Source organism: Epinephelus lanceolatus, chromosome 21 (assembly GCF_041903045.1).
Source record: "Epinephelus lanceolatus isolate andai-2023 chromosome 21, ASM4190304v1, whole genome shotgun sequence".
In the NCBI taxonomy this organism is placed as follows: domain Eukaryota; kingdom Metazoa; phylum Chordata; class Actinopteri; order Perciformes; family Serranidae; genus Epinephelus; species Epinephelus lanceolatus.
The window spans coordinates 12980926-12995518 of NC_135754.1; the positions used below are offsets into that span (position 1 = coordinate 12980926).

The following is a 14593-nucleotide window of genomic DNA, read 5'->3' on the forward strand; positions in this document are numbered from 1 at the left end:
ATCCAGTGTTTTTAAGCTTGAAGGGAAGGGTCTAGCACATGATAGGGCTCAGTGACAAAAAAGATAGCTGGTTTCTACCGTAGAGCAGAGTGGTTCCAGACTGGGGACAAACGAGCCCCATGAGAGAATCTACATACATGTGACTGAAAGTTTGGGAACCCCCAGACTTACTTTTGGATCCTGGCCTCGTATGAAGTCTTCTGTTTCCTCAACTCTTCCTTCAGTCCTTCCACCAGACAGCTCAATGTTAGATTTGTCCCGTCCCCATCCTCAGACATAATGATGGATGGCACCCCGGCCGCCATGGCCATGTTTCCATTCTCACTGCAGGCTGCGCTGCTACTGCACAGCTCCATGGCCTCACAACTGTCCTGCTCAGAGCTCGGGTCTGTCGTCATCCCTCCATCCCTTCCTCTGTCAATCTCCCTCTGGCTCTCCATCCACTCCCCTTTTTCCCCAATTTCACCCCCTACTCCACAGTTCTGGTTTGGTGAGGGTTCACTTCCCGAGTCGGGGACGGAGATTTCGCAGGAGGAAGTGGACCAAGGTGTGCTGGAGACACTTGGGACGCTCCCCATGCTTGAGGAAGAGGTGACGTTGTCATAGGTGGACAGTCTCTGTGAAGAGCCCGTGGAGTCACGATCACGGGCGGACCGCTCGCCTGATGAGGTGCGCCGGTGTCCCCTCAAGGAGGACAAACCATTCATGAGCCAGTTACCTCCACCTCCACTCCCACCTCCTCCCCCACCAGATGATACACTAGTCACATCAGCCGCAGAGCCACCACCACTGCTTTGCTTGCCTTGCGGCTGTGAACGAGGAGCCGAAGAGCTTTTGAAAGAGTATTTCCAGGAAGGTATGGACTTGGCTTGTTTACTCGGGCTAACCACCGTCTCGCCTTTCCCTGATGGAGACCCCAGTTTTGGTCCAGGGTTCAGGTTAGGGGTCTGGGTGGGAGTGACAGCTGCACACAGTTTGGCATCCAGAGATGAGGCACTGCTGTGCAGTTCTTGGTCAGGGTTGGACACCGGGCAGTTCTGGAGGTCTTCCTCTGAGATCCAGGCGCCCAGGCTGCGATGCTGGAGCTGATGACCCTGGACAGGGAGCTCTGTTTGGGGTGCAGTGGGTCCCTCCTGGTCCCTTCCTGAGTACAAGCGGTTGTGTTCCCTAATGAGGATTGTCATCAGGTGCTGGACCAGAGAGGTGCCTGTGGATCACAGACAGGAGATCAGTTTTTATCCTGCACATCCAGCAAGTTTGATACATATATTTACTGACAGTACAAGGTGTAATGTGACTTGTTGTGACTTTTACCATGAATGCAGTCATTTCGTCAGCGATCATCAGCCATACCTTCCATGATAGTGACTGGGTCCTCCATCTTGGGTCGAAGGATATTTGGTCCAAATACTGTGGCGAGGTTCTGGACACTCATCTTGTTCTCACTGGAGTGGGACTGGACCTCATCGAGGAATCTAAGCAGAGATAACAATGTTAGAAACACACATCGTTCTTGAAAACTGGTGACATTACCAGATAATATACTTACTTGCATATGTAGGTGAGGAGATTGTAGTTAGGTAGAGGTAGAGTGTTAACTTGCTTTCCCAGCTCCTGGACCCCCTGATATAAGATTGAACAATTGTTAGACACACACTCACATAGATAAATACACAAACACAGAGTATACTGCACATACTTCCTCCTCGTCTTTGGCCAAAAGCTGTGCACAGGTTAGAAAGTCTTCATATTTGCAGAAGGGAATGACTGGTTCAGGCAGCTCTCGCAGGTACAGCTTCAGCAAGGATGCCACCGTGTGGACGTCTGTATTACTGCAAGAGAATACAGAAAGAGAGATGTCAACTGGATGTTCTGTCATTTACATCTCAGAAAGCTGGTTGTAACACTCCTCTCTGTCCTACCTGTCAAACAGAGGCTTGTCCCCGCAGTCAAAGGCCTCCTGCAGCTCTTTGACCAGGTTGGCCTGTCCCGGCATGCGAAAGAGACCCTCCTCGTCCAAACCTCTCTCCCTGATGAAGTCAACACACTGCTCCACCAGCAGGGGGGCCAGCCGGGGGCCAAACTTCCTCTCATACTGCACTGTGTCCTCTAAACGCTGGCCAAATATCCCTGGGGACAGATAGAGGAAACATACTTTGTTGTTTATGTTCATCAGATCATGGTCGTGATGATCAGACAAAGATGAGTTTTCAAAATAAAAGCCCCTGGATGATAATTTAATTTTCAATAGTTCAATAGTTCAAATCTTCAGTCTAGTCCAATTTGAAATTCTACTGCCCAAACTTTTATGTACGTTTAACTTTTAAACAAGTCACTAAGTAAATATACTTTTTCTATGCATTTTTTTACAGAAACCTCAAAATATCAAAATGTTATGATGCTTGTATTTTTTTCCTACTTTTTACAAGTTTAAAAATACAAAGCATTTCTTCTTTCAGCCTTTTCAGTGAATTTCAATTCCCACCTTTAACAGTATTTCAGTTTAGCTTCCAGTTTTTTCTCGCAATGTATTGCAGTTCTTCAACTTCCAACTCTGCAAGTTTCACATTTCAGCTTCCAGGTTTTTCTGCAGTGCAGTGGATTTGCGCTTGAAGATTGCTGTATTTACAGCAATGCTTGCAATTTGTTTTTACCTTTCAGCATTCACAAGCATTTTCTGCACTGTCATGTTTATTTATGCATCCACTGAGGGCATACATGAGTATTCTAGGCTGTTATGAAATTTGGAACAAAAAGAGATATCTTAAATTTATAGTTTGTTAAAGTTAAATTTTCATGCCAAGCAGCATCACTTTATATCATCTTAAATCTTGAATGTGACAGAATATCTGAAAGCTAGAACAATGCCTATTGTATTGTGTACTGTTGCCTATTACTGTCCATTTTTTAAGCCTATATCAAGGACCCCCAGTCACAATACTGTTTCACCATTACTTAATGCTGTAGAGACCCAATCTATTAAGATATTTGCATTATATAATGAATGACTTGGCACAGACTTTTAAGTAACCCTCAGTGGGCAAGGATATAAAAACCTGTGACTGAATCAGTATACACATAATCCTCATATCTGCCTAAAATTTGCCTGTTGGTCCAAAATAGTCTATTAAGAAATGGTTCAGTGATGCAAATGCGAAGAAAAGTAAAGAAAAAGTTATTGTTGAAAGTATGCAATCGCACATTCGCCAAACTACCCCTTAAATTATAAAATGTGCAACTTGTTTTGTACATGACTTTTCACTTATCACTGTTATAAAACAAGAGTCTGTTCTTGCAGTGTTGGATAGATAAAAGTATCATCTTTGTTACTGATGTATTTGATAGTAGTGGCCATTTATTAGGCTATGAAACCAAAGGTGAAAGCTTTTCCTATGACTTACAGAGAATTTAGATTTGTGGTTGAGGCCATTTCCACAGGTTTATGCCAGTTAATAAAAAAAACAAAAAACAAAACAAAAACACATTTTGCCAAGATACACTTAGAATAGAATCTGTGTTACTTTTAAATGGGATAGAAAATAAAAATTCTAAATGTACCGATGAACATGCAAGGCAATGTTTTTCTTCTAAAATGAAAAACTTGCCAAGAGGGAAATCAGTGTGAAACTCACAAATATGCGGCATTGAATGGCAGAAGGCAAAGTTTAAATTCTGTATTTCTAACAAAATTAGAGCAATACATGTTAAAGTGTTGAACAATTTCTACCTCTCTAATGTAATGGTGTCAAGGTTTGTTGATTTAGTTGAAAAATGTACAATTTGCAACAATGAACCTGAAACAATGGTACATTTGTTTTATAGTTTTTCACATTATATTCACTTGAGAACATATATTTTTCATATATTTTTATAAATACTGGTCACTGTGAAATCCAATGTCAAATATGTTTTTTATTTTGAAAGCAGTGTTAATTAATTGAATGTTATGACAAACCTCATCCTATTGGGTAGATCTCCTATACATACATCTAAATTTGGAAAATCACCCCCCTGTTAAATAGTTTTTTGATATATTTTTTATTCTAATGAAGTCTCTTGACCATGTGAATAACAATTTGTCTACTACTACCCCCTTTACATAACTGTTCAATTTTAGTCAGTCACTTTTTTAAAATGACTCTCCTACTATGATGTCTGACTTTGTATTATTCATTGTTTTCAATAAAGTTAAATTACATATATTAAAAAAAAGTAATTGTTGTAAAATGACTAGCTAATTGGAGGCACAGCTGACAGTTGAACGTGTCTAATGAGCGATCCAGTGCCTGGTTGTTACCTGCGGACAGGCTGCAGCAGTCGCAGCTGGCAGACAGCTCCCAGTAATCGTAGTAATTCACGGAGCAGGAGCTGCACAGCAGCAGGGCGCGTTTCTCATACATCCCAAAGCCACATTTCACCAAGTTTATCCATTCCGGTTCAGGCATTTGACTCCACTGACGGATTAAACTCACACCTACTGAACTACCGGACAGCGGAAACGAGCTGTAGCTTAAGAAGAAGGCGGATGTGTTCAGACGGACGGCAGCTGACGGGGGTCAGAGAGCTGTGACCGCGGTGCTGCTGTTAACGACGGGTCTATAAGTTGGCGACACGTCTATTCTGGACCGAGAGCCGAGAGACAGACAGCCATACCCTGCGAATGTGAGAGGCAGGCTGGAAACATGAGCCAGCCTGTGTGAGGTAACCCGGCGGATAGCACCAAACTTTAGATGTGAATGTTGCTGATTCTGATGCGTCCGCCCCCCTCTGAGAGAGAAATGTAGGCCATGACACCTGTCAACAGGGGTGCAGCTAGGATTTAGGGGCCCCACACACCCTTGTCCCCCACCCCACCTCCACCTAGGCAACAACTGGACCATAAATAATAAAATTAAGTTACCACAATATTATTATCATTACAATATTTGTAAGTTTATAAAAGCAAACCCTGGTTCAAAACCTGTAGCAGTATTTAGGTCTACATGATTAACTAACCAAATTTTGGCAACCATGGGACGGAAGACGCCATCAGACACATAGCCCTGAGGGATGATTGCCATATAAAGTTGACATGCAACTGTTTAGCTCCTGTTTGTACTTCTCATGTATATAGTTTAACCATTACATTGGATTCATGACACTAGTATCCATTATTCAAAAAAATAAATACCAGATGTTTGGAAAAAAAACATATGACATATGCCATATGTGACTTGAACTATTAGAAAAATATTTTCAGTTTTGGTCCACAGCATACAAACAATTACACATCATGTCATTTTTGGCTACCACCTTCGTTTGGACTAGGAAACAGAGTCACAACTTTGGGAACAGGTCGAAAATCCTTTTGATTGTGCCACAGGATTTTTTTTATTTTATTTTTAATGCAAATGGTTAGAAGACACTGTGAGAATTTAGGTAATGCCTTCAGAACAGTGTTATACGTTGCTTTTCAACCTTTTTCTCATGTTTTTGTGTTTTCTATTTACGTGGAATCAGGCAGATGATAGATGGCAGATGGACAACATCGTCTTGGCCGCACTGGAAAAACAAAATACAGTCCAACAGAATGGCACATTAAATGCACATGACAATATGTTGAGATGGGGATGTTGCATTATTTACAAATAATTCTAAAAAAAAGTTGAATAAAATTCATGTTTCTATTATCTATTGCAAGTTTCCTAGTTATGTTGAGTATTTGTCCAGATCACCAATGTTTCCTTGTTGCATGAGGGAGCTACTGTATGTAACATCCAGATGTATATTTCATCACAGAGGACAGTAAAAAGTTAAACTATTTTAGCTTTGGACATCAGTGCTGTCTGCCATTACCTTTGCTAGTACTCTGTGCCAGCCTAACCTTATTTTACCATACTGCTCTTTCCACTGAAGTGACATTTGGTTTGTCGCTACCATCTTCCTGATTCCATGTGAACGCAGCGTAAGTGACCAATGGGAACTACAATTTTTGAAACTGGTCCAGTATTGAACGAGAGTTCTGCAGCGGCGAAACAGGCTACAACGTAACAACTCGGGGCAGAAGCGTACTGTTAATTTACATCCATAAACAGTGCTTGTTTTTGCCACTGATGGGCTCAGGTCTGACAACATTATGGACAGGATCCCTACAGAGATAGACCTTTTTGTTGAAGACTCAGATCCTTTTTGTTAACTAGAAACAGCCCTAAAATTGCCTTCGCCAAACCCACCAGCATCCATTTTAAAAACAAAATAAAACAACAGTGGCAAACAGATCCTGTCAGTGGCAAAAACAAGCACTTTTAGTTGATGATGCGCTTATGCCCTGAGTTGTTGCATTGCAGACTGTATTGTGGCTGCTGACTGGAGCCCTCTCACTCAATAAATGACTAATTTCAAAAATTGTTCTTTCCATCAGTCACTCAGACACAAATCACAGGAAAATAGGGTTCAGACTGAAAAATACCAAAGTTACCTTTAAGTGTTGTTAAAGGTTGCTGGGTGCAAAATACAATGCATAGCTCTGTGAATGTAATAGTAACTAGAAAAGCACTCAGAGAGTGTAGACCTCCGCCAAGTAGGTGATATTCCCTCCCCCTCTGCATCAGATTTTGCCCACTTTGCTTCAACTGATCACCACCAAAATTTTATCATCTGTTCCTTGTCCCATTATCCACCTTTCCTGAAAATTTCATCAAAATCCGTTCATAACTTTTTGAGTTATTTTGCAGACAAACAAACAAACAAACAAACAAACAAACAAACAGACCAACGCCGGCAAAAACATAACCTCCTTGGCGGAGGTAATAGAAGCACAAACTGGGGCTATAGCTAGACATACAGTAAATGTGCCGTAATACCAAAGCAGTTCAAAGAAGCTAAAAAGCTTAGCTTAGCTACAGAGTTGGGTTCAGCAGTTTGACATATTGATTCAGTCTTAATACAAAAAATATGGATATTCTTTTGTAACTTCTAATTTTGAGTTAAAATACCAAATATTTTAGTTGACACTTACTTAGATATGAGAATCTACAGCCTTTCTCTACATTATGTAATTATCCTACATCAGTGTGGCCTAATAACCTTGTTCCCTCTCTGCCAACAGAGCTTAAAGCTGCTTGATTACAAATGAAGTTTCAAATGAGAATAGTGATGTCATACACTGTATCACTGGTGTGTTATTCTACATTTATCCCCCTATTAATATACAGCTCCTTTGTAACCCAATACCGTGCTGTTCAGCTGCTCCTTATGTCCCAGTTCACACCCAGACAGGCCTGGTTATATTTCTGGCCTCCCGTCAAGCACACTAGTTAGACAGGCTGACCAGAGCAGAGGGTGAGAATTAACCACAGGCTCACTGCTGCGTGGAGAGGAGGAACACACTGTGTGGGAGGCAAAGAAACTCAGTCTGACTGGATCTGAAATCATTCATGTACAGTACATACGTGTTCTGCTGATCCTTGATCCAATAAACCCAAACCAAACAGCGCCCAACAGAAGCATCTATTTTTGAATTTCTGGGATAGATTGACAGCAAACTCTGATCACATTTCCCCAGTCAGGTACAGTGTACAGACACCGGGGTAAGAATTAACTGCAGGCCAAAGAAATGAGACACAGTAGGAGTAGGTGATACTTTGCGTGTCTGGGCTCAAGTGTGTAACTCATACAGTATAACATGGACAGACCACAGAGGTGGGCTGTCGTCTTTTCCAATTTCGGGAACAATATCTTGTTTCAAGAAGTGTTGCGAGATCTCCGAAGCCTACAGGGCTGAAAGGGAATGAAGACTAACTGTCTCAGGATAGTGCTTCTTCCAATGATTATTGGCTGCATGAGAGATTTGAATAAAATGTTAAGAACAAGTAGTACGCTGTCCTTTCTGTAGCTCCACTCAATCAGTCTCGCTTGTGTGTTTTGGTGTGTCGTTATTTTAGGCTTCCCACAGCCCACATTTTGCTTTAGAGCAGCCTTGAGTTTTAATCGTCACCCATTCCCATGAGACAGACTCGAGGATGGAAATGTTGCTGTGTTTCTAATCGTTTTTCTTGTGTTCTGGTTCAAAAGGTTTGACTTTACCTCCTCCAAATGGCGCCCAGATGACCCGCCGTATGGCCTTGACCCAGTCATCCATGTCTGTCTGGGAGTTTGCCATGAGCAGGAAGGACTCATGGCTGATTGGTGCCCGGTCCTTCTCTCCTGTTCCACCTGGTGAGACAAATGAAGGAGAAAGGAGACAGAAATTAGGGATGAGTACACCTGAGATTTCATATATTGATTTGCCAGAACACTGGCATTTATCACATAACTAATCGAGTGGTATGTTGATTAGCAGACATATGATAAAGTGTAGTTAAGTCATGTTTCAACGGCTTGAATCCTTTCCAAAATTTCCCAGGTCTTAGCTTATACTACACAGTGAGCTTCAATGTCAAGTACCTATATTTATTTATTACCTTACTGTCTGGGACCTCATTGAAAGGGCAGCAGTATATTTGCACCCTCTAGCAGGTTTCCGCTGTGGCAGATAATTTGGGTTTGTGCAAGCACTTGTGAACCAGCATGGTCTGGGCTGCCCAGGCTAGTGTTCACGGACCTTGAGCGGGCAAGTATTTTTTACAACAAGACATCAAATCATAAAAACACTATAAAGATGCAGTCCAGAGGGCCTGTAAATTAGATCAGCATATAATTCTGCAAGTTTTAAGATGCCATACTCACTTGTCACTCAGTTTGTGAGCTTTTAATATTCAAGACATATGAAAAATGAACTCAGAATCAAGAAAACATAGACACCATCCCAGGTCTGCCATGAGAAAATTATAAGCCTGCGATTTTACTGGTTATGGTTGCTTTTGAGTAACAGGAAGTGAGGGGTAAAAAAATACATTTAAGGTAAGAGCGCTCAGTATGTGTGTTTGTTCATGGTATGATTGTGTGTGCTTTAGATGTGCTGTTGTTTTGCTGGCGATGTGGTAAGGATTGCATCAGGATCAGAAGTTTTTGAGCTCTGCTGTTAATTGGTGCTTGTGTTTTTAATGGAGTTTGCTACTTTGATTAATTGTGGTTAATCTAACATTCATATGGAAGGTGTTGGGGAAGCTATTTTGAGAGCATATCTATGCAGGCGTCCAGTTACTTCATACTAAAGCAGCTGGATTACAGCAAAGCTGGCCTAGGGAGAAATCTAGTTTGTTTAACTGAAGCTACTTAGAAAACGTAGTTCAATCTATTTAAAAAAAAAAAAAAAAAAGATAAAATCAACAGCTTACATGCACTCTAAAAACTGATTCATGGGGTACGTGGTTTTCAGTGTAAAAATGTGTTTGTTACATGTAAGTGTTTTAATCACTTGACACCTTATTTTAAGAAGTTGGTCAAATTTAAAAGCATTTGTGACATTTTTGAGTAGAGTGGATTGGCTCAAACACCACCACAACTTTTGGATAAATATTAAGTTGGTTCAACCTAATTATGTTTTTTGAGGTCAAAGCAAATCATGGTAGTTGCACTAAACTAATTGACTTTGTGGGATTATAAAAGACTCATAGGACTGACTCAATAATGCCAGACTTGGAACTACTTAAAAAGATGCAATCAAATTGTTACCCTACTTTTTTAAACCTGAACCAGTAGATTACTTTTTAGAGTGTGTGAAACAAAATTATAACAAAATATAATCCAAAAAAGTCACATGGCAGCAAAAAATGCCACTTAACTGAGTTTATTGCAACAAGTGTCTACTTGTTTAGGGGTCATAAATCAAAAATAAATAAATACATACATCCCCACCATTCATGGGAACGTGCAGTGAAAGTCAGCTTTGGTTTTGTATACAGTGTCTATCAGTCAGACACCTGCCTTCAGAAACTAGAGTCCAGGTGGGAGTACTGCGCCAAGCAGGATTACTCAGTTAGCCAGGTAACTTCTAAAATAGCCTGTAACAACTTCTCTGAACATTTCAATCAATCAATTTTTATTCAGAGGGCTTTACAGCATACGACATTCCTCTGTCCTTAGGACCCTCGCAGCAGATAAGGAAAAACTCCCCCCCCCCAAAAAAACGTTAACAAGGAAAAGAAACTGTCAATAAATAGTAATAATCAATACCTCTCAATAGTTGAGACAATCACGTTTTGTTTTACTAATTCTGCCTGACTAATGCATTGCCTGAAAATGCCATCACCACTCAGGGTGAAAAAAATGGAGGTGGCTGTACTGGTCTAAGGGGATTCAGTTTCTTTCATGGCCCAGAATTGTTTGTAGTTTTAGTAGTTAACTATAAAAATGGCAAAAAGGTGATTAAACTATTTGAATCACTGTGCAAATGTGAATGCAACTGAACTACCAGCAAGCTACTGCAAAATGGAGCTATCACCACTTCTCAACAATGCATATTGGACCCATGGTTTTGGCAACATTCAAGATTTTGTCAGGGAGATAATAACATCACAACGAAGGTGTGGATCTTGCATCATCATCAGACAGGATAGCAGCCCAGTTCAATATTTATATCAATTCACCAGCTGATGCTTGAAGATAGTGCAAGAATGTTATTAGCTAATGTGTGAAAATTACTTTTAATGATGGTATAATAACTGATTTAGAAAAAAGAAATCAGATGGGGTTGACATCAGATTAAATCCAACGTGCTGTAAAGGTTTCTCACCACTAGATGGCACAGTTGTCCTGTTATTCATTCTCTGTATTTCTACTCTAACCCTCCTGTAATTAAGGCACCAGTTCACATTTCATTTAAGCACTTAGCTGCATGACACTGTGATCCACAGCAGCTTTTAAGAGAGTGCGGAAGTAGAATGAGTCTCATTTCCCAAATTCATTCAACCTCCTAAAAATTTGTGAGGTGCGCCGCGAAAATAAACAGTGTGAAACATGACCAACTGCTACATAAAAACACATTAACACCATAAACTGCAAATATATCTTATAATCTTGACCACACCACCTGCTGTGTTTAAACTCTTTTCTTCTGTCACACATGTAAATAACTTGGAGAATATGTCATCTGTTTCCCGTTTGTCTGAGCCATTAGTGTTGGATGGTGTTGTTGCCACAGTCACAGTCATTGTTGTCACAGTCATTTAGCTGCGAGGAGGGAATCCAAATATAAACAGTGGAGCCATAAAGCTAAGTGCCATTGTCACCCAGCTTTGCAAACTCACACTGTCATGATGAACAACACTGCGGTCTCTCTTCAGATGTGCTCCAGTGTCCTGGAAATAGTGAGGATAACTCGGCAGTTCATAGTGTGTGCATTAATATGTGCCATAGAATCTAAATGAGACCTCTAGTTTACCCTCAGGAAAAAAGAGGCCAATTAAAAGAGTGATTAAAACTACAGAGAGGACACTCAGACGTTAAGGAGCCTTGGTACATCCAATACTTCCTCTTCAATGTATCAGGCCCTGATAACACACACACATGCAGAGCCACTTAAATCAATCCCAGCATAGCCGACAGACACCAAAACTATTGGAACATCCAAGCCTGGCTGGATGAGGAGTACAAAGGTCCCTGCTGGGGCCAATTAAGATAACTCTGACTGCAGGCACACGTAAAACTGAGTTTCCCTCTCAGGGTCTCAGGATCAATCTGATTTCCACGTGGCGATCATCAGGCAGAGGTTGACATTTGAGCCTACAGGAAAGCCTAATGTTTACAGCGTGTGTGCCTTTTGAGTGCCTGACATTTAAGAACTGAAGCTATAATTCTTCACTATTATGGCCTCAGTTTTTAAATGTCAGACTGCTCGCTGACGCTGGTGAATGGGAGATGAGGAGAGGAAAAAGAACAGGTCATTCTTACAGGGCTGAAATCCTTTCTGATGTCATGGTGTGAGCTTTTTAAACCGTCAATACGGAGAGAGAGATATGTTTACTCATGTTAGCTGATTTAAATGCTACACTTTGGACTGGCTGAAACACTTGGTTGTCAACCTTGTCATTTTAAGAAATATGAAAGTGGTCTTGGTTGGCATTCAACAGCTGTCAAGTTACTCGAAAAATGTAATTAACTACTCTCTACATATCACTCATTGAAAAACCAAGTACATATCTCAACAGTAAAAGTAATTAATTACATTACTCTTTACATTACTTTCGTTAGCAACCAGCCTACACTTTGGAGGTGTTTACCGACCATCAACAGCTAGCTTAATGCTAGCTAGCCCTGCTGTTATCATGTAGCACTACAGTCATTCTGTCCTCATACACGTCCACCAAAATCTATAAAACTAGGTTTGTGATGCTTGCCAATGGCGAATATTGAACGTTAGCAAGCTAGCTAAGAACACCCAACATAGTAAATTAGCAAATTTTAGAGTAACTAAAATTTGAGTAGAATACAGTTGCCTTTCCACACCAAGCTAACATGCCCCGACCCAGCCTGTCTAACACTTCTGAGCACACAGAGATAAATATCAACCCTCATAAAAAACAGAAAACAAGCCGATATATCAAAGCACCAAGGTATTACTGGAAAAAGTAGCTTAAGTGTATTTATTTCTGTGTCATAGAGTGATGTAAGAATGACCTTTTTATGTAGGCCGACATGGATGTCACCCTGATTCCCTCGTGAAAAAGTGAATGAGATTTTTCCATTGTATTTTGGATTGTTGCAGAAAATAAGTTGTGGCAAAGTGATACTGAGACGTTTTATTCAGCAAGATTATCTTCATAAATTATTTTGACTTTTGTGATTTTTTTTAAGCGGGACGGCATGGTGGTGTGGTGGTTAGCACTGTCGCCTCACAGCAAGAGGGTTCCTGGTTCGATCGCGGGTGTGGGAGCCCCTCTGTGCAGAGTTTGCATGTTCTCCCCGTGTCAGTGGGGGTTTTCTCCAGGTGCTCCAGCTTCCTCCCACAGTCCAAAGACATGCAGGTTAATTGGTGACTCTAAATTGTCCGTAGGTGTGAATGTGAGTGTGAATGGTTGTCTGTCTCTATGTGTCAGCCCTGCGATAGTCTGGCATCCTGTCCAGGGTGTACCACGCCTCACGCCCAATGTCAGCTGGGATAGGCTCCAGCCCCCCCGCGACCCTCAAGAGGATAAGCAGTTAGAAAATGGATGGATGGATGGATGGATTTTTAAAGCCTAAATGCAATCGCTAGAAGTAAAAAGCTAACAGTAGGCTAGAAACAAACTACACCAAGGTCGCATGACGTCAACATCGCCATCACAGCAAGGCTGTAAAGTCATGTTTGGCGTGATGACTTTGTGTAGTCTCATTTGGCTACTTGTTTGCAACTGCGTTTTTTAAAGATCCATAAAGGCAACAGAATTTATGAGTGGGGTAATGACTAACGTATTTTATGTTGTAGAACAAAAAGTCTCTTCAGCCTGTGTTAACCACAGACCTTATTTCAGATATCTAACTAAAAAACCCATTCAAAAAACCCAGTGACTTCAAGACGAGGGAACTGGGAGTGCTAAAATGCTAACTACCAGTTCCTTTGTCTGGAAGTCAGTGGGTTTTTAGGACTTAGGAGAGGTTTAGGAGTTAGATGTGCACTCAGAAATTGAACCGTTCACAAATTCGGAGTACTGCTGCAATGCACCGTTGGGTTATTCAGAACACCACACTCTCGGAGCAGCAGAGCACACTCTGGGCTCTCTGTCTATGGAGACAGAGCAGCAGAGCGCCAAGCAGAGTGAATGTGTGGTTAACTTAATGGTTTGTTATTCGTGTAGAAATAGAACGCTCTGTTTCTTTGAACAACAGCCGGCTCATTTTGGTGAAGTGTGTCGGACTGGATTTACGAACACACCCTAGGTATCAATTTTGTTGTGAAGGGGAAAAAAAAGCCCCTTCAAAAAAATACACATTGACACAAACATTTCCAAATCAGCCTTCAGTGATGCTTTTTCCGCAGAAATTTTCTAAAAGGAGTAGTTTAGCATAAAGTCGCTAAGAGTTAGATGAGAAGATCAGTGCCATTCTCATGTCGGTATGGTAAATATAGCCATGAGACAGTTAATTTAGCTCGATGTTAAGACTGGAAGCAGTTGGCCAATAAATGGTCCAGCACATAACCAACTTTTTGAACAGAACATACCAATGAGATAACATGTAACTTGGGAGCTGTTACTGCTACTAAAGAAACCTTTCCTTTTTCATCTCTGGATCTGCAAGTTGCTGAAGTCACATGCTGGGAACAGATGTTTTTTTTCTCTACAGTTTATCATTTAGCAGCTTTATGGAAGCACAGGTCTAAACCACACAGTAACCACTCTTCTGGCCTAGCAGAGGTCATGCACTTCATACACTGGTGTGTTGGAGTGTCTTATGTCCCTCAGGCCACGTCCTCTATTAATAATGTGACTGATGATTGGGCACTGTGAATGGGTTGGGGATTAACTTTATACAACCTCTGTGCTGCTTATTATTGGTATAATGTATGAGAGAGAGAGAAGAGACAGAGAGAGAGACTGGCAGAAAATTGTGCATGTGTAGTTTCACAAGCACTGAGGACCGGTCAGTGTAGTCAATAGTATTATAGCTTCTGTGTTTGAGAGAATTCAATCACTGTTGCTACTTTGTGTTGCCAGTTAATTGAGAATCAGTGTTTTAGGGTTTCCACTCAGCACCC

The 14593-nt window shown here is 41.1% G+C and overlaps 1 protein-coding gene across 2 annotated transcripts in view; it reads right to left on the reverse strand.

The window, feature by feature from the left end:
- The window catches only part of arhgap22b (Rho GTPase activating protein 22b), a 48608-nt gene that overhangs the window by 5459 nt on the left and 28556 nt on the right, over positions 1–14593 (reverse strand). Inside the window, exons 4-9 of one of the 2 annotated variants that reach the window (XM_033612155.2) lie at positions 8065–8193; positions 1923–2130; positions 1700–1832; positions 1550–1623; positions 1354–1475; positions 172–1207 (exon numbers count right to left, since the gene is read on the reverse strand). In XM_033612155.2, the coding sequence (XP_033468046.1) occupies positions 172–1207; positions 1354–1475; positions 1550–1623; positions 1700–1832; positions 1923–2130; positions 8065–8193 (1702 nt within the window). Of the gene's footprint in view, positions 1–171; positions 1208–1353; positions 1476–1549; positions 1624–1699; positions 1833–1922; positions 2131–4297; positions 4710–8064; positions 8194–14593 lie in introns of those variants that run through there. The other variant, XM_033612157.2, reaches the window with a different exon arrangement.